The sequence below is a fragment of the Solanum pennellii genome, chromosome 12 (genome assembly GCF_001406875.1).
Source record: "Solanum pennellii chromosome 12, SPENNV200".
Classification (NCBI taxonomy): Eukaryota; Viridiplantae; Streptophyta; class Magnoliopsida; order Solanales; family Solanaceae; genus Solanum; species Solanum pennellii.
In genome coordinates this window covers 40,487,451-40,509,033 of record NC_028648.1, presented here as the reverse complement: position 1 = coordinate 40,509,033, position 21,583 = coordinate 40,487,451, and the positions used below count along the sequence as shown (strand labels likewise).

At 30.0% G+C, this 21,583-nt stretch overlaps 2 protein-coding genes and 1 pseudogene across 2 annotated transcripts; 2 read left to right on the top strand and 1 right to left on the bottom strand.

Annotated features, from left to right (window-relative positions):
• Positions 1-364: 364 nt before the first annotated feature.
• Positions 365-1,733, top strand: LOC114075089. Its single transcript, XM_027913342.1, has 2 exons — positions 365-907; positions 1,358-1,733. Exons 1-2 carry the CDS (start codon positions 590-592, stop codon positions 1,472-1,474), a joined length of 435 nt encoding a protein of 144 aa, XP_027769143.1. The 5' UTR covers positions 365-589; the 3' UTR covers positions 1,475-1,733.
• Positions 1,734-7,831: 6,098 nt separating this feature from the next.
• On the bottom strand, positions 7,832-8,967 carry LOC107006236 (protein ANTAGONIST OF LIKE HETEROCHROMATIN PROTEIN 1-like). The gene is made up of 3 exons (XM_015204843.1): positions 8,680-8,967; positions 8,358-8,565; positions 7,832-8,262 (listed from the first exon to the last, which is right to left on the bottom strand). Exons 1-3 carry the CDS (start codon positions 8,965-8,967, stop codon positions 7,832-7,834), a joined length of 927 nt encoding a protein of 308 aa, XP_015060329.1.
• Positions 8,968-9,428: 461 nt separating this feature from the next.
• Positions 9,429-17,084, top strand: LOC107006235 (annotated as a pseudogene).
• Positions 17,085-21,583: the final 4,499 nt, after the last annotated feature.

The following is a 21,583-nucleotide window of genomic DNA, read 5'->3' as shown; positions in this document are numbered from 1 at the left end:
TTTATGTGATATATTAAATGAATTTGAAGAATATTTAACTCTGTTAATTATTATATGTGCATTGCAAAGAAATTTAAAAGGGACATTTTTAGAATATGTTAAATGTAAAACTTAATTTGTCTTTATTTTCATTAATTACTCCACATAACTTTTTATAATTATGAACTATAAAATAATTAAGGGAAAATTGTGGAGAATGGCAAACTAAGGAAGGTTATTATACTAATTAAATCCCCTTTCATTTATTTCCTTTAAATGGCAAACTTAAAGTTAATTTGCTATAAGGTCCCACGTTTTGTATAAAAAAAATTCCCCAAAACAAAGCCCTCCTTTTTCCTCTCTCCGTCCGTCCATTTTATACAATTTGGTCTTCTTCCTTCAATTTCTCCACACTTTTCTCCACAATTGCAAGTTGAAACTTCCAACTTCTCCTAGCACGCACATTAGAGCGGTTTTCCAAAATATTTCAAAAATATCAAGGTACCGCTTAAAACCTACTTACATTGTCAGTTTTTTTTAATTTTTTTTGAATTTTTTAAAACTGATTTTCACTTCAACTGTTAATCGCTTCAGAATTTTGGTTTGATTAATGGATGCCCAATCTCCATCGAAGAGATTTACGAGAGGTATACCATTGCATGTTCAAATTGATGTTGAAAATCCATCGTTTTCATTGGGTCTAACTCAGGAATTTGGGGAGATTTCAGGTTCATTGTCTAAATCTACTAACATGCAAGATATTAGATCCAATTCCAATAATGACCCAATTAGTTTTGTTGATGGAAGTCTGAAGAATATTGTTGATGTTGTTACTGGGTCTAAAAAGAAAAGAAAACATAAATCTGATGTTCATACCTTTCACAATGATAAAAATGAAGGCGTTGGTTCTGGGTCAATTGAGCATAAGGTATGTGTATAATAATTGTTCATATGTTTAGTTTTTATGTTGATTCATGTCTTTATACAATTATGAATGTATAATATATATTTGTTCATGTTTTTGTGTTTCTGTTGATTTGTGCCTTATACAAATTTTTTTTATAAATGTATAATATCTTAATACTTGATTTCTATTCATGTCTTATAATGCCTAAATTACTGCCTCATTATACAACTGTGTCTATAAGTGTGTAATTTAGTCTGTCTAATTTACTGCATCATTATACAATTGTTTTAAAAGTGTATAATTTATTATGACTAATTTAATGCATCATTATATAATTGTTTTAAAAGTGTATAATTTAATGTGTCTGATTTACTGCCTTATTATACAACTGTGTGTATAAGTGTATAATTTATATATATTTGTGTCTAATACCACTATTTTTTTAGTAAAATGTATATGCTTTTTTTTCAGGATGTTAAGTATTTAGATCAAAGAGAATCAACAAGAATTCCGCACATGCAGTGTTACACAAATATTGACGTTATGAATGTTCTATCTTCAAAGCTTACTGAGTCACAGTACAGATAATTCTGTGAAAATACGTGTTTTGCTCAACTATGCAGCATTCGTAGGTGTCACGTTCAGGCACAACTAATTAGGTGCATGTTTTTTAGAGAAATTGAAGGTAGCTCAAAAGATGCAATCCTGATACATGCCAGTGAAGCCATTTTCAGATTTTCTGTATACAAAATCAAATTATATACATATACAGTTACCAGCTAAATAAATGCAGTAACAAACAGAGTATGTACTTATACATATTATAGAAACTTCATTTTTAAGGTTATACACATTTTCAAATTATACAAAAAAAAATCTCTGTATACACAAAATTATAGCTTTATAGAAGTATAAACTTCAATAGCAACAACTAAAAAGTACATGAATACAAAGGACAAATTCGTATGTAATAGACAACAGTTCCATTCAATTATACAATTTACAAAATAACTCTAAATATGATAGATTCGAACATACAAACAACAATCTAATACACTTAAACACTTATACAGTTTCAAATTCAAACAATTCTATGAATTGGAGCAAATCTCAGATCAGTAATTTCAAATTAACAACAATTTTTTCACAATTTTTTTTATAATTCACATTAACTAATCAAATCAATTACCGACATATATTCACATCTCAATATACATTCAACTGATTTGATGAAATTGAAAAATAAAATTTGAATTTTAAACACCATTGTCGACAAAATCAAAAACACAATCAGAATTACCTCTTATTTCTATCTCTAAAAACAAATTTATCTTGCTTGATTGCTTAAAATCTTCAATAGCTTGATCAATTTTTTGAATTGTCAACAATGGAGCTGCTTCGATCGAAGGAGAAGAAGGGAGACTGAAACTGAAATTGATTTGGCGTGAATTGTGGGATTTTTTCCTTATTTATCTGCCGCGTTTTTTTTTTTTTAAAATTGAAACTGTATAAATGGCTCACTTATATACAAAAGAAGATCCGTAGCAAACTAAAAGTTTGCTACGGAATGCAATTTTGTATTGTTTGCTAAAATATAAAATTAACAATTTTTTCTTTGCTATATATAAAATTTCCCCAATAATTAATAGTCATATTCATCATATTACTCGGTGTTTTATATAGTAGCCCGGTAAACAAAATTATTGAAAGATTTTATAGATCATATTAGGTTTTTAGGTTGTTATATTTTCAGTGCTTATTATATTTATATTTTAATTTAATTTGAAGAATAAGATAAAAAACGATGATCATCTTGTGGGAGCGGACGTCCATAAAAACTCGAAATATATATATACTAATTTCATATTTTTCCTTCTATTTTTTAATGAATAACGAATTAAGAATGATTTTTTGCATTTTTCTTGATATGATTTATCTTAATTTTGCATTTTATTAGAATTTTGTACTGCAATTATTTTTTGTTCAAAATAGTATAAAGTTTAATAACTTTATTGGAAGTCTACTAAATAGAAAGTATTAATCAAACATCTTTCTCTTATATCAATATTATATTTAATAAAACGGAAAAGGATCTAAAATATCCTTAAAGTATTGAAAATGGTACAAAATTACCCTTCATCCACCTATTGGCTCCGAAATGTCCTTTCCATCCACCTATTGGCTCCAAAATACCCTTGTCATCCACCTTTGAGTTTAAAATTGACCACTTATTTAATGATTTTAAATTTAAACTATTTAAATATTTTTAAATACTTGATGTTCAACTATTGATTATAATTTAATTTATTTGTATTATTTATAAACCAACCCATTACCCACCCATTACTAACTAAACCCCACCCAATTAATAATCCAACTATAATATCAAAATCGTCATAAACACTACTAAAACACAATGAAATTATAGATTCATGAAAATGACATCCAAAATTATTCGAGTCCGAATCGAAGCCCCAATTAAATTTATGTTGAGCCGCTTATTTAGGAGGACACTTTCAATTTGATTCTCTTTCGAGAATTAGAAATTTCTGATTAAAGGTAAACAAATAATACATCCTGAATTAATTCATGCACTTTTTAAAAATATAATATATAAATATTTATGATTTGTTTTAAAACCTTTAATATATTATTTTGAAAAAAAGTTACCTATAAAGTAACATCACATAATTGAGACGTAAGAATAATTATGATGAACATATTTAGACTTTTAAGTTTATCAGTAATTTTTATTTAGACACTTGAATGTGTGATAATTTAATTCTCTAGATATTTTCTTCTCAAATTTTTAAAAACACTCAATTAGTAGTAGCTTTTCTGTTGTTGCATTAATAATGTGACGGGTTTATTAATTTGGAGGGTTTAATTAGTAGTGCGTGGATAGTGGATTAATTTATAAATTATACTAATAAGTTAAATTATAACAAATAGTTGAGCCCCACGTATTTAAAAAAAATTTAAATAGTTTAAATATAAAACCGTTAAATAAGTGGTCAATTTTAAACCAAAAGGTGGATGACAAGGGTATTTTAGACCCAATAGGTGGATGGAAAGGGTATTTTGGAGCCAATAGGTGGATGGAAAGTAATTTTGTACCATTTTCAATACTTTGAGAATATTTTAAACCCTTTTTCGTTAATAAAATTATCGAAATTTTTATCACTCTTTGAGAAGTTCACTAGTTGGTATATAAACTTCAAATAATATTTTTAGTTATTTATAAAAACATCTAACCGCAATTTCATGAAATTCAAATAGTAAATTCAAAACTTATTCTTAAAAAAAATATAAAACCAAGTAAAATAAATGAAGAAAGTACATCGCATAGGATGTAAGCATTTGAAAAACGTGCTTCTTTATTTTGTTGTGAATTAATGGCGGACAGCTTGTAAAATTAGGGGTCGTTTGGTAGAGTGTATAAGAATAATGCAAAATAGGGTGTATTAGTAATGCTTGCATTAGTAGTACTTGCATTATTAATACTTGCATTAGTTATGCAATCATTATTTTTTATACACTTTTTGGTTTGATGTATTAGAAAAAACAAATCTTGCATAATTTCTATTTAAAAAGTGTATGTTTACAAAAATACCCTTTACACTTTATTTATTTTTACACTTCCTTTGCAACAAGGTTCTTTGTTAAAACATCAAAAAAGATTTCTTTGCTAAAACATTATTTATTCCTATTCTTCTTCTTTTTCTAATATAAAATTAAAAAAATTGTTACTACATTAAAATAAGATTTAAAAAGAACAAGAAGAAGAAGATGTCAAACATCTTCACAATTTTGCCACCATACGTCCAAAAGATCAACTTATTCATACTAGACAACTCAAATAGAGGAAGTAATGTCCTCTTATTTATATTTTTTTATTTGTTGATATATCAAACTCTTGTATACGATCCATTGTCTTTTTCTTAAAAAGGAAAAACGAAAAAGAGAAAGGCTGCATGGTCTTCTGGTAACTTTTTGTGACAATTCCATTTTGATTACGATTACCATTGCACTTAAACTTTACAAAGGAGATTTTTTGAACTATTTATAAAAAAAATAAAAACATAATTACATAAGGACTCTATTTGCTGGAAATTTGTCAAAACGCGGTTGGATCGACGGACCTCGCGACGGATCGTCGTGGTCACGACGGACCGTCATGGACTCCGTCGTCCCATACTTGTTCAATTTCTTCTGCTTCTCTCTTCATTATCCTCGACGAGAGATATGACGGATCGTCACAGGCACAACGGTCTGTCGAGGGTCTCCGTTCCAAGACACTTAAACTCTTGGAATTTGGGTACTGGGACTACTTCTCTGAACTTCACGATGAACCAGCAGGACGGCCCGTTATGGATACGACGGTCCGTCACGCACTCCGTAACCCCACACTTGGTCAGATTTCCCCATCTTCCTTCAGCAGCTGCACCACGATGCCACCTACGGACCGTCGGAATCTGGACAAATGTGGATCTACTGATTTTCTTGATGAAGTAAATGCGGCTCTATTGATTCAGTTTTATGTTATTTGTGGAAAATCTTCACCAATTATTCATCAGCGTATAGCTGATGATGAATCTTCTAAGTAGTCACTGCACATGGCTTAAAGTCAGCAGCCATTGATTTATTAAGCCTGATACTAGACTTTTGAAAAAATGAAGGGTGAAACAGGTTATTTCCAAATTCTGACTTGCAAAGTAGTTGCAGAGCATTCGATTGGAATTCTGTTCTTTGTATTTCATGGGATTATAACATCTTATATCCAGTTCTGTGTGACCAAAAACATAGCTAGAGGGACATAAAGTATGAAACCATGTTCTCTATCACAATGGAACTTATCATTAAAAATAAGGTGTCCAAATTCCAAATACGATATTGATTTCATGGTCAGATGCAGTATCAAACCTTCCAAAATGAGATGATTCCATATTCCGTCTAAATCATCTGCCACACTGTTCAAACAAATAGAAGCGATCTTCTTCACCTCTTCTATCACACACATTCATCAACTCATAAAGAAACTAACAATGAAAAACAGAGACTAGACACAGAAATACAAGACAGATTAGAAAACTGTCATAGCAGCTATATAATTGCATTTCAAAATCTCAAAAGTAAATGGCTACACTAGAATTTGAAGAGTTGCAATAACAACTATATAATTACATTTGTGCTTATCATTGACACAAGAGTTGAGATATTTTGATAAAAATTTAGTTACCCAAAAAGATTTAACATGCTCATGCGCACATTAATAATTAGAGATGCCCAAAAAAGCGACTGTTGTCACACTTTGAAGTGATTTCAAGTAAAAATTACTAAACTAGTGTAGCCACTTATATCACAAGTTCACAGTACTTCAAAGTTTATCATGGACAGCCATCCACATCATTGTCTGACGATCATGTTCACCCATACGTAAAAATAATTCCATCTTTTTGTCGTCATTACAGAGAATCATTGTAGCTTTTATACGTTGCTCTGTGGTGCACAACTCAAATACAGGGGATTCAAGAATAGAATAAACTTGACCACGAACATCAGATCGATTACGATGCCCCATCTTTTCAATCAAAGAATCAATTCTTTTATCTTGACTTTCAGTAAAGTTTTTCATAACTTCCATCATACCCTTAAGAAATGTCTCACTATCATCCTCTACTATTTTTTTCCTTTTCTTGCTTTTCTCTTTCTCGTTAACATTAGAAGATGATCTTTTTGAATACTCACCTTGTTTATGACTTTTTTGGGATCCAACATGTTCATTTTCAGAACCAGCAACATTTTCTCCTTCATTAAATACGCTAGGTCCAGTGACATTTTCAGCTCTAGTAAATGAACTAGGTTCGCTGAAATCTTCAGCTGTAGCAAATCCACCTTGTCCAGTGGCATTTTCAGCTTCTTCAGTAGCAACTTTAGAGCTATGGTAAACATTTTCTTCTTCTTCTTCATCATCATCAAGATCAACATCCATAGGAAATCCCAAACGCATGTCATTAGAATGTTGTGGAGCTTGACTCTTTTGAATTTCTTTAGTAGCATCTAGGGGCCCTTCAGCGAACTCTCCTGTTGCTCTATCCTTACCAAAGATTACTTCCCAATCCTCAAACGTTGGCCATTTCTTAGCATTCATTTTCCTGTCTTGTGGATCAATCTAGAATATTTAAAAAAATAGAACAAATATGATATTAATTAATTGTAAAAGGATCTAAAGAGAGGCTAAATGTTACTGTATATGAAAGTAACTAATAAGGAAAGTACCATATGAAAAAAGAAAAATATATTAACTACCTTTATAAAGTCAATCCAATGTTTTGGATCGTCAACTATTATAGTTCCATCATTATATTGAAATCCCAATCCACTTCGAGTCTTCAATAAAGTTATACTTCCATAGCATCTTTTCCAGTATCTGATTTTATTTTTGATGTGTGGTTCACCTTTCAATCCACTTCTAGAATGATGTTTGTGTATATAAAATTCCTACTCCATCAAGTGTCCTGGTCGAAAGGTACCATTATCAGCTCTCCAACCATTAGCACACAACTCTTTATGTCCTTCTAAAAGAGTTTGTTCTTCTTCTGGAATCCATGTCCTTCGTGTTGAAGGTGTTGTGTTGCTTGATTTTTTTGATCTCTTATTTGATGATATTTGACTATTCATTACGCCTGTAAGAACTTATGCGGTAAATTATTAAAAAAAATCAGGAAGAACCAAATATCATAAGATTTACTATAAACTAAAGCATATATACAACAAAAGAGACGTCAAGAGTACATAAGGGCGTGCAATTAAGGTCACAAAAAACAGAACTTTCTGGCAGTTCAACAATTTATATTAGGCCAGTTCTAAAGAGCAAATAAAGTCCAAAAAGGTTCTATAGCTAACAAGTAGCAACATATTTCAAAATGTAGCAATATGTCAATTTTAAAATCTTGCATTCCACATTGATTGGGCCAACTCATCCCTCCAAGTGGTCCACTCCTCCGACGATTCAACAACATCAATATTCTCGTGTTGATACTCCATTTGTTCTTCTACATCAATGTCTAAGGGATCCACTTCCATCTCTCTACGAATGAAATTATGAATCAAACAACAAGCACTAATGATCCTGTTATGAACCTTAACAGAGTACCATGAAGGACTTCTAAGAATTCCCCAACGTCCTTTCAACAAACCAAATGCCCTTTCAATTACATTACGAGCTCTAGCATGCCTCATGTTGAAAAGCTCTTCTTTACAACGAGGCGATGGATTATCGCCGCGCCAATCCTTTAACCAATATCTATAACCTCGATAAGGTGAAAGAAATCCTTTTCCATTCGTATATCCTCCGTCACACAAATAATAGTTACCTATAATATAAACATATAATTTAGTTACTAGTGTCATTCTTTCTATGATGTAACATGAAAGCATATAAAAGTCCTACCCTCATGAATTTTAAAACCATTCCTTCGTACTATAGCATCTCGTAATACACGACCATCGGCAGCTGAACCTTCCCATCCAGGTAACACATAAGTAAAATTGAGATTTCTATCACAAACTCCCAAAACATTAGTTGCTATCTCTCCTTTTCTTGTTCTATATCTTGGTTTGTGTTGGATTGGAACTCTAATGGGAATGTAAGTACCATCTAGCGCACCTAAACAACCCTTTAAGATAAATTATAGTGTTATCTCAAAATATATAATATTTTTCAAAAACTATTATAAAAACTGCATATTTTGTATATGAGTTAAAAGATGCTAAGCGATAATTTCACCTACCTCAAACCATTTCCATCGATCTTCAATCTCATCCTCAAGTACCGGTTTAGGATTAACAAGTAGCAATGGAGTTAGTTTGAGAATAGCACTCAAGCATTCATTGAAAGCATGACTTACGCTCCATCCCGATCTAATATAATCAACCTTGATGGATCTATTTTTCTCATGATGAGCCAAGATATTTAAAAACATTGCTAATTTTTCGCAACATGACATACTTTTACTATCAGTCAGACCTCCAATATCTTTAGTTAAGAGAACTAAAGTGTGAAAGGCATTTCTATCCATTCTTAACTTATCGATACATACACTACCATTATCATTTATGATATAGTGTAAGTGCGAAATGATTTTCGGAACTCGAACACTCATATGATATCTAACCTCACGTCTGTTTCGACATCGTCTTCTTAGAGAATGACCATGACTAGCCATGAAAAGACAAAAAATGAGAACAAGAACTTGCTGAAACACTATCTCCACAAGAATAATATATTCAATACATGATAATGGTTGAAGATCCATAATAACACCTATATTTGCCATAAAAATATGAATGAATACATACAAAGCTTTTAAACAAGTATCTATGTATATAAATTCCTAATTTTCAACCATATAAAGAGTGAAATAGATGAGCTCAAAGCATATTAAAAAAACGAGCTAAACCTAAATTTCATCTTAAATTGTGAAAGAGATGTTGAAAAATACATATTTTAATGAATGACAAGACTACTAACCTTATGAAGATGAGCAAACAATGTTTGATTGAGCAAAAGGAAGAAAAATCTACTCTTGAATTTTCTTTGACAAAGTACAGAGAAAATGAAAGAGAAGATGAAACAAGTACTATGGAAAATGTTCTTTTAAAGGGTTTTGAGGGTACTTTTGTAATTACATAATCTAATGCAAGTGTTAAAATGCTATGTATTACTAATACCTAGAATTTCTTGGTATTAGTAATACACAACTTAATACACAATATTGTGTATAACTAATGCTTGTATTAGTTATATATAACAAAAAAAAATGTAACAAACAAGGTATTACTAATATACATATCTAATGCATGTATTATTTTTCCTAACACACTCTACCAAACGAAACCTTAATGTTTTGCACCTAACTTTGTCCAACTTTGTAACCCGAGGTTCTTATTTAATATAGTAAATATCTTAAAAGATCACTCAAGTACGTAAAATTATTTTAAAAAGTTATTTAATTTTGTTTTGTATTAATAAATTTATTTATTTTATAGATTTTTATTTATAAAATTATTCAACTTGAACTATTTTTCTAAAAAATCATTATAACTAAAAAATAAATAGACAATTACACAAGTCACCCTTAAAGTTTAGTTTTGCATTACTTATTGTAATTGTAACTTATAATATTATGTTTTAACTCTCTTATTTTATTTACTTTAACAAATATTTTTCTACCTAATTATTATTAATATAAAAATTTATGATTTAATTCAATTTCTATTTATATATTTATTTAATTTTTTACGAATGATATATATTTCTTCCTTCTATTAATATATATTTTGTCAATTATTTGTATAAGATTATAGACGTGCATCCATAATGATTAAATGGATAAATTTGTTGCTGAATTTGGCTTCATTAAGTTGATCTATCCATTTCGTTTAAGTATTCTGTAAAAAAAAATTTCTTAAGAAGCTGTATGTATGTTGATCAATTTAATAAATGTGTGATAAATGAAAATTTAATTAAATCATAAATTTTTATGTTGATAATAATTATTAGGTTAAGAAAATATTTGTTAAAGAAAATAAAATAAGAGAGTTAAACATAATATTATAAACTATAATAAAAATAAGTATTACAAAACTAAACTTGAAGGGTGGGTTGTGTAATTAGTTTTTTTATTTTTTCGTTATAATGATTTCCTAGAAGAATAGTACAAGTTGATTGATTTTATAAAAGAAAATTCATAAGTTGAGTGACTTTATTGATACAAAACAACGTTGAGTGACTTTTTGAAATAATTTCACATAATTTAGTGATCTTTTAAGATATTTACTCTTATTTAATATTTACTTCTAAAGTCTAATTTTTTATGACTATTTTTCTAGTCAGTTTTTCTTCCTTTTTTTTAAAATGAAAAATGGCATATTTTTATATTAAGTAACATTTTTATTTTAAATTGTCAATTTTATTTTAATAAAATAATTTATTGTCATATAAATATCTAGCACCACTTATTTTAGACTACAAATATTAAAAGTCTATCTTATTTTTTAAAATTTTATGTCGAGTCAAACTAATTTATATAAAATGGGACTAAAGAATAGTTAATAGTTCTTATTCTTTCTATTTCATATTAATTAAATTTATTCGTACTTACTAAAAAAATTATTCAAAAACATGATTTAAACCATAATTTTAACTATTATCCTTTGTGAATTCATTAATATAACTTTATAAGTAGGACAATTATCTCTTAAACAGTATAGAACTTTAAGGAAAGGGGGAATATGGAAAAATTTTTGACCACACTCGTGTTGAACTTTGACCATTTCAATTATTTTGCATAATGAAAAAAACCCCCAAATTTCAGTTTATATGAAATAAGGGGTATCATTTTAGATTTTAGTATTTTCTTTAATGAATAAGTACCCTCTAGCCTATGACCGAAATTTCAGAGACATACCTAAACATAACAAAGATTCTATTATCCCATTACTCATTTTATTCGTATTTTTGTGAACCTTTTGTGTTGATGTGACACATTCAACCACTCAAGTTTGTTGTGTTTGTACACACTCGCGCGCCATGTGTGTAATTAATTTTTTAAATAAAAAATACTTTTTAAATAAATTAAAAATATAAAAGTATTAAAATATTTCTTAAAATAATATTTCGTAATTTTTTAAATAAATTTATAATTTCTTAAAAGAAAAATATTCTTATTTTTTATCTTGTATTTAAATTAAGTTAACATTCTTTCACCTTGTATCGAAACTATTTTTTTTACTTACATTCATTTTTTTTCTCTTTTATTTTTGTATTGAGTTTATTTTCTTTTTCTTTCGTTTTGATTTTATTTCAAATGTCTCGTATTTAAAATAACTTAATTTTTAAAGTATATAAAAATAAGTGAATAAAATCAAATAAAACATTAAAATATTGAAACATTAAAATTAAACGACACTTTTAAGTTGTTTTTTTAAATACACACAATTTATTAAAAATAACTAAAAATGAAAAGATAATAAATTAATTGAAAAAAATTAAAGTGAAAAGAAATTAAAATAAATATTTTACAAAGAAAGAAACAAAAATAATTAAATATATATAAGTTTTATTATCAATAAATATGTGTATTAACTAATTACAAAGTGACCAATTAAAAAATGACATGTGTCCAATTTGTAAACTCATCACTTGCTTTCAAGAGTGTGTGCATACTCTCTATGACATGTCAATGTTTATGGTGTATTTATTCCATTTTAAGTTAATTTAGGAGGATAGTAGGACTCTAGTTACTTTAGATATATTTCTGAAATTTCGATCATAGTCTAACAATACTTATACATTTTTCCAAATAAAAATAAATTAATTAATTTTGATTCATTGAGTTGATCAACAAACATGAATTAATTACTTAGTTTTTATATATTTTTCAATTACATAAGACAAATAACTCCTCAATAAAATAAAAAACAATAATATTATTTTTGCATTTATTTATAAAATAATAAGTATTAAAAAACATTTTTAATAAAAGAACATGCAAATAAAAACAACAGAATATATCTATTTGCATGAAAAGTAAAATATTTGGGAATATAATATTTACTGTACGATATATAACTTTTTAATAATCAATCAAGAAATAAACAATATTATAATTAGATATTTAAATGAAATGAAAGGGGAGGCTTTAATATTCAGTTGACCACTTAATTCTAAGTTGTCTCGAAGCTAGGATACTATTTTCTTGTTTCCATCGTATTATATTATTCGTCCAATATTTCTAAATATATTACTCGTCATATTTTTCTTTTTTGCACTTTATTTAAGAAATTCTGGGCATAAAATATTTTTTACTAATTTATTTTAAAATAATTAAGTAAAATCAATATTAACTTTTTAAACTTATAAAGACAATTAACTTTTAGGCTAAAAAATTACTCCCTCACTTCAGAAAGTAAAATCTCACTTCTTTGTTACTTAAACTTTGAATTTCAACCGATTATTTTGACAGTTAAAAAATATTTGTGTATACTATGTGAGAACACCTAATTTTTTTTATCAAAACATAGTATATTTTACATCAATTTTAAAAAGGGTTATATTTAAAATAAAATAAATAATAAATTGTAAATTAATTATAAGATCAATTATAGTTTAATAATAAAAAAATTGATAAATAAAAGTTGGGAATTTAAGTTATTTGTTAATTATCTAGTTTAAAAAGTATAGAAAAAGAAAAGAAAAGAGGAGTTCTAAATATTTCAAATTTAAATTTGTTTTATCTTATCCTAATTATTCCCAACTTCCTAACTTATTTTACTAAAAAATCTCATCCCATTTATTTATTTTTTATTTTTGTTTTTTTATTTTTTCTCTCTCTCTCTTGACGTTTCTTTTAAAAACTTTACAATTTTTTTTATTTTTTTATTTTGTTAATTTTCTATTATTATTATTTATTTATTTTATATCCTTATCTCAACCCCAATTTTCTCCACTAATTTTCAAATTAAATCCTAATCTCACTCTATTACGTTCCTTTTAATTAGCACCAGATTCTCACCCAAAGAATATTATATACCCACGTTCAGTTGAAAAAAAAAATATACACAGAGAAATATAGAAAACACACAGAAATTGAGATTGATAGACATAGAAAATAAAAAACAAGCAAACACAAATAAGAAAAAAAAATGAGTTATTTCTTTTGAGAATTAGGTTAGAGTTAGAGATTTAATCGTGATTCTGAATTCGTGGATAACAGCTCGCTTTTGTGGTATCAATTTTCGCAGCGAGGTAACTATAAATTCTCGCGTGATTTAATAATATTACTTCTATGAAAAGTTGATTCCAATAGCATGAAATACTTCAAATCACATGTATTATATTGATTATTGTTACGTTATTATTATTATTATGTTTTTTAGATAGATTTTGCAATTTATGTCGCTTCATGATATTGAATTGTTGAATTTAAATAGATTAATATAACTCTCCGTCTATTTTCACTTTAGAAGATGTTTGTTGAATTTATTGCAGACATGTTTGATTAAGATATATAAATAATTAGTAATTTTTTTTATTTAAGTAGAATTGTAAATTTCATCTAGAGATTCATGATAAAATAGTGATAATTATTATTAATAATTATAATTAAAAAAATAAAATTTGAGAAATTGTATAAAGAGAACAAAAGAATAAAAAAATAATAAATAAAAAAAAACAACAAGAAAGCATAAAACAAAAAAAAAACAACGAAAAAAAAGAAGAAAAAATAACAGATTTTTTTTTTAAAAAAAACTATAAAAAAAATAAAAAAAAAGAAAAAAACGTGAAAAATGAAAAAAAAAAAAAGAGAGAGAGAAGCAGAAAGAAAAAAAATAAAAAACAAAAGTAGAAATAACAAAAAAATGAAAGAAAGAACGTAAAAAAAAGATATAAAAGCGTAAAAAAAAAATTAAAACAAAAAAGGAAAATTAAAAAATGAAAAAAATACAAATATAAAATTAATAGAATGTAAAAAAAACAAACAAAAACAAGACAATTTAAAAAATAAATAAAAGAGTAACAAAATTATTACAAAAGAATTTGAAAAAAAAAGGAGAAAAAATCTATAAAATAATAATAAAAATAAATAATGATAAAATAAAATTAAAAAAAAAGAGAGAGAAAAACAGATTTACAGAAAACAAAAAAAAACAAATATATAAAATCTAAAATAAAATAAAAACGTCCAAAAAAAAAGAGAAAAAAAAAGATTTTTTAAAAAAGCGAAAATTTTGTTTCATTAAAAAAAATAACATTCCTATCTATTTAGGATTTCTTGATAAAAACTAACTTCAAATCTTATAAAATTTATTTATTTTTCTTATTTGTTATCTAATAAATAAATAAACACAATTCTAAATTAACTTGAATTCTAAAAATCTTTTTCCTACACAAATTCTAATTCCTAATTATTAAACACCTATATAAATTCTACACATAATAACATTAAATATATATATATATAAATAAATAATAATAATAATAATAAAATAAATAATAAATAATAATTAAATAAATATGAGTGTTTCAAATTTTAAATGGACACATATAAAAAATAATAAAATAATTTTCAATAGATTTAAAATAAATAAGATGATCTTTTAAAAGGTTTAAAATAAATGAAAGAATAAAGTAAAAATATTTTTATTATTAAGTTAAATAATATAATATTCAAAATTAAGTCTAGTCATATCAAAGTCAATGAAGCGACCGTGCTAGAACCACGGGACTCGAGAGGTGCCTAACACCTTCCCCTCGGTCAACAGAAATCCTTACCCGAATTTCTAGTTCGCAGACCAATAAAATGGAGTCAAATTTCCTTTTGATTAGATATTTAAAGAAGGTGACTTGGAACACCAAAACTCAATTTCAAGTGGCGACTCTGAATAATAATTATCCCTTTTCAAAATGTCACTTTAATTGAAAAACTCTTTTTCTTTCAAAACAAATAAAAATCAAAAAAAATATTGAGAGAAAAAAAAGGGGGCGTGAGAGATGGCGACTCCACTGGGGAACACTAACTAGAATTCGAGCTTTTAAATATTGATTTATGTATGACTAGATTTATATATTTACGCTTTTGGATATTGTATTTATTTAACTTAATATGCTAATTGTTTATTTATTTAATGTTTTGATAATATTTGAATTGGATTATAACTGTCTTCTCTCACGAACCAAGTCTTCTATTATAATAATATGAGAATTGCGACTGCGCACCCCGCTTCTATCAAGATAGCCAGTGGATCTTCGATCCATGGTGAAGGACTTTCAGTTAAATATGTATAGGATGGGAGCACCCATGCACAAAGCCGGAAAGCGCTGCTACCGGTACGTTGCTACTCCCTGACTCGAGCTGTCCGCTCGTTTTACAGCCAGTCTAGATATCTTACCTTAGTAGAATTGAAATTTTCAGACATGATATCCTTACTAGGTTCCGATTTATTTGCATCATGTGCATGTAACTTAGCGAGATTTGACATAGGGGCCCAATCTGACTAGCACAGGTATCTTTTCGTGAGACCATCATGTGCATTTTTGTGCTACTTGTTGCATCATGTGAAGACTATAATAAAATGTTGACCGGCTTTAGGATAATCGACTAAAGAAATAAATATCTATTTTCTACCCATTTTCAACCAATGATTAAAAAAAAACAAATTAATACACATATATATACATACACACCTAATCCTCAATTTTATTTTCGCTTTTATTAAAATAATACATAAATAATAAATATAATAATATTAATAATATATGTATATAATATTATTAATAATATATGTATAATATACACATTCTTTTATTTTTCTTTCTCTTTTTTTTTTGATCAAAATTGTCTCTTTATCTGGTCATTTTTTTCAAAAACAACCTGAATCAATGATCACTTTAGACATTCCGAATCATTTTTATTTTTATTTTTTTAACTACTCCAATAAATAATTTCGAATTATAAAAATTTTACAATAAAATTTGATTTTAAAAAATTTCGATTTTCTTTTTCTCAACCAGGTAATCATGAGATCTATGAGGTGTGATAAAAGACCAAGGGATGAACTAGTCGAAATGGTCAATGATCCCCCAAAGTTTATGATCACATATAAAACCCCACAATTACTAATGATTGGTGGAACGATATGCATGAATTTTGGCGGACTGATATATTCAAACATCTTGGTTTCCTTACAGATATCATGAGATTTAGTCCTGACAGAGGTTTGATCGAGGCTTTGATTCCGTTTTGAGATTCCACAAATAATGTGTTTCGATTTAGTGATTTTGAGTTGACGCCTACGTTAGAAGAATTGGGTGGTTTCACAGGCTTAGGCCAGGATCTTCAAACTAAAACACTGATAGCCCCTAGGAGTGTCAACAGAGGTAAATTTCTAGAACAGATGCACATCATCCATCCTCATAAGGAGTGTTTTGATAATGGGTTGGTTTCTTTGGAATTCTTGTACTCAAGATATGGAAAGAAGGAAGGATTTTCAAGCTATGGGAAACAACTTAAAAATGGACAACACCTCCCTACTTGGGAAAAACATAGACAAGAAGCATTCATGGTAGCATTCTTGGGAGCTATGGTTTTTCCAAGGAAGGATAAAAAAATCGATATTCGTCTGTCAGGAATAGTCACTGTTATGATAAAGAAAAGAAAATCCACTATATTGCCGATGATGTTGGCAGATATTTATCGTGCTTTGACTAAATGTAGAGAGGGGGGAGATTTTTTTGAAGGTTGTAGCATTTTATTGCAAATGTGGTTTTTAGAGCACCTATATCGCCATCGTTTTGCGACGGATTTCAAATCTGATTGGACGAATTATATTTTGAGCCACCCAGAAAGGATGAAAGAATTAGGAGACAAATTGCCAAAAGGTGTCAAAGCATGGAGACATTATCTTCTTAAATTGACGGCATCTATAATTACATGGAACTATCATCGGTTTCCTGCTAGTGAGGTAATTGTTATGTCTTCCTATCGTCCATTCTTCGTTCTGACAGGCCTTCGCGGGTTCCAACCATACATACCCCTCTGAGTTCTACGCCAACTAGGACAAAAATAAATTTTACCTAAAGCCGAGGATACGCAGAATATTGTGTGGGAGGTAGCATTTGAAGATCGAGATCGAGAATCAGAAGCTCAAAAGATTTGGGGTGGCAGTCGAACTTTAAGTTCGAAAGCTATGGTTGATGATCGTGTTGAAGGAGAAGTTGACCCCCTATACCTCCATCGGTTCTTTGATCAAGCCCCTCTCAAAATAATGCCCGAAGGATCAGCGCGAGAAATCATAGATCGAGAAGAGGAAATTGAAGTAAGAATCAAGCAGGCCCGACTCGAGGTGGAAAGAAATTATAGGTCTACTTTAGATATCCTAAGCAATGACCTAAAAAATGTTAAAGAAGATTTGGCTCGACGTGATGCAATATTCGAGGAAAGAGTTACATTGATTGAAAAAAGGGTTGAAAAGAAGCATCTATCTACTATTCGAACCCTACATGAAGATTTGAGCATTGTCACAGGTGCTATGGAGCAACAAGAGGAAGAATATAAGAAAGAAAAGAGCCTCTTAATACATGCGCAAGCTAGGTTACAAAATCAATTAAAAGCCTCTATGGGATGAGAAAGGGACATCGCAAACCGTTTCACATTGTACCAAGCAGAAGTGGCGACCGAAAGAAATCAATGGATGGAAGAGCGTGAAGAATTTCATAACCAAATTGAAGAGTTTCAAGCACATGAAGAGCATCTGAGTGATGCAGTTGTCACTACTGAAGAATGGTTGCAGAATTGTCACGAGAATATGGAGGAGGCGAAAGGACAAGTGCTTCAGTTGACTGAGAGCTTGATTGATGTTTATGGTGGTCATCTCCATCGAAGTGATGAGAGCCTGGGTCAAGAGGCGCGTGCATTAGCCCCACATCTGCCGAAAGCTTTGTTCAAGGTCTACTCTAGCCTAGGGGGCAATTGATGATCAAGAAATGTCGGAGATGGATTTTTTTTTCCTTTTTAGTTCGTCAAATTTTTTTTTTACTCTTAAGTACTTCGATGTTTTTATTTTGGTCATTTTGATTTGAATGGTATTTTCATTTTAAAGTTAAAAAAATGTCGTATTTTTCTTTTGAAAGAACTTTATCCACATGAACTACGTAATGATCTGATTCATGTTCAAACATGATACGTAGGCAACCTTTAATAGGTTCGATCAAAATGCATTCAAATTATTCAAGTAAGTAAAGTAGGGGACCAAATGACATAAGCAAGTCGTCCAAAGCCGGGATGAAATATAAAAGTCTTCCAAAACACATTATAGACATATGAAAATCTAGGTGCATAACATACAACGTGAATTTAATATCCTTAATATGTTGAATCCTAACGCATGTTTTTTTAATATATATGAGAATTTAGAGAGTTTAAAAGGTGGTTGGTTTGTGAGGAGATCTGGCATCTCATCAAATATAACACAAGATCAAATGGGAAAGAAAAAATGACACGTAAAGACGGAACAGAGTCGGAAAATGAAGACGCACAAACCCAAATGGTTGCGCAAGAATCGGTACCTATAGAAGAGGTGAAAATGTTAAGACAACAGATGACCGAAATGTACGAAGCTTGGATGAATGGGCAAGCTCCTCCGCCTTCAATTCGAGAATATTTGAATGCGAATACGCCATTCCCCATCCAAGTCTCAACAAGTGACCCGGTTTATCCACCTGGGTTTGGACCCTACATTAACACATCTAATACTGCCGAAACTTCCTCAGTAAACCCGTTAAAACCATCAATGATGAATAATCCACTTTTCATGCCTACTGTCCAAACTAATACAATTCCTCAATCGACACTGGTACAAATATCCAATGATGACCCTATACTCAAAGATCAATACGGCCAAGGTCATGCCCCTAAATTAACTTTCAATGTTCCTAACTCTTACCACCACCAATACAGTTCTCCCGTTGAAGTTGAGAAAAACATTAAGAATGAGGAACATGAACAAATTGCAAGGAAAATGAGGAGTTTGGAACAAAATATAAGGAATATGCAAGGTCTGGGAGGACACAAAAGTGTCTCATTTAAGGACTTATGCATGTTTCCAGATGTTCACTTGCCTCTAGGGTTCAAAACTCCAAAGTTTGATAAATATAATGGTCATGGCGATCCAGTGGCTCATTTGAGAAGATTCTGTAATCAGTTGAGAGGAGCCGGAGGAAAAGAAGAACTTCTTATGGCTTACTTTGGAGAGAGTTTAACGGGCGTAGCATCAGAATGGTTTATCGATCAGGACATTTCTCATTGGCACGTTTGGGATGATATGGCACAAGATTTTGTCCAACAATTTCAATACAATATCGATATTATTCCCGATCGCAATTCCCTAGCTAATATGAAAAAAAAGCCATCAGAAAGTTTTGGGGAATATGCCATAAGATGGAGGGAGCAGGTGGCTAGAGTCAAACCGCCAATGAAGACTATGAGTTAATTGATGTTTTTCTCCAGGCTCAAGAACCTGACTACTTTCATTATCTTCTCGCCGCAATGGGCAAGCCTTTCGCTGAAGCGATTAAGATCGGAGAAATGGTAGAGAATGGCATAAAGTCGGGTAAAATTGTGAGTCAAGCAGCCATTAGAGCTACCACACAAGCAATACAAAGTGGATCCGGTAATTTTACCAATCAAAAAAAAGGAGGAAGGGTCCATGACGGCGTCTGGATCAAGAGGTGTTCAAATGGGCATGAACAATCCTTATGGTCAAGTCCAACAAGAACAATATAATTCTCCTCATCATTATTACCCGTCCCAATATGCAGTTCTCAATACTCAGGCATATGTCCGGCCTCCTTCGCACCAACAATGGCGGGGGCCTGCCCCACAAGTTTCTCACCCCCAACAACAAAATTTCCAGGCGCCATACAATCCACGTCCCCGGACAAACTATACGAGAGAACAAGGTCGAAAAGAAAATTTTACCCCAATTGGGGAATCGTATACGAGTTTGTTACGGAAATTAATACAATTGAGACTAGTTGAACGTGTCAATCCGTACGTTGTCAATCCAAATGCAAGAGGTTTTGATCCAACTATTATATGCGAGTATCACGCCAACGCTCCAGGTCATAGCACAGAGAATTGTTGGGCCCTAAAAAGAGTCATTGAGAGGTTAATCTAGGATAAGGTAATCGAGGTACGCAATGAGGAAGCACCGAATGTCACCAATAACCCATTCCCTGCTCATAATAATGAGCGTGTTGTGGGGATGGTTGACATTTTTGAAGATTATGAACAAACAAGTAGAACAAAAGTGGAAAGCAAGGTTTCAAAAGAAGAGTCTAGTATGGTTTTAGAACCCATACAAAGGGCACCGATAATTGTTAAAGGTGCACGTTCGAATTTTGGGAACTCGAGGAAGCTAGTGTTGTATGTCCCTAAATCTATAAAAAGAGGAGACGTACCGTTGAATGGACCAAAATGCTACATTCCTGGTAAATTTTGAACGTTTGATCAAAATCAAGAAAGTATGAAAGAGCCAGTTGTGATACAAAACTTCCGATCACAAACACCAAGGCCGTTCCATGGAACTACAACAAAGTCGTCGTTACTCACAAGGGAAAGGAGATTTTTGAAGAAACAAATGAAACAAGAGGCTTAACTCGTTCTGGAAGATGTTATGCTCCGGAAGAATTAAAGAGGGACAAAAAAATCAAAGAAAATCAGTTGCCGATGAAAAAACCAGTCACTGAGGAAGATGCTGAAGAGTTTTTGAAAAAGATGAAAGCTCAAGATTATTCTGTTATATATCAGTTGAGGAAAACGCCTGCTCAAATCTCTTTATTGTCATTACTCATATATTCTAAAGAACATCGTGAAGTTTTGACCAGAATTTTGAATGAGGCACATATATCAGAAAATATTACAGTAGGTCACTTGGAAAAGATGGTCAATCAAATTTTTGAGGTAAATAGAATCACTTTCACTGATGATGAATTACCCTTGGAAGGATCTGGACATAATAGGGCTCTACATTTAACCGTGAAATGTGAATAACACTATGTGAAGAGAGTCATGGTCGATGGAGGATCAGGTGTAGACATATGCCCTCTTTCCACTCTACAAAGCTTGAAAATCA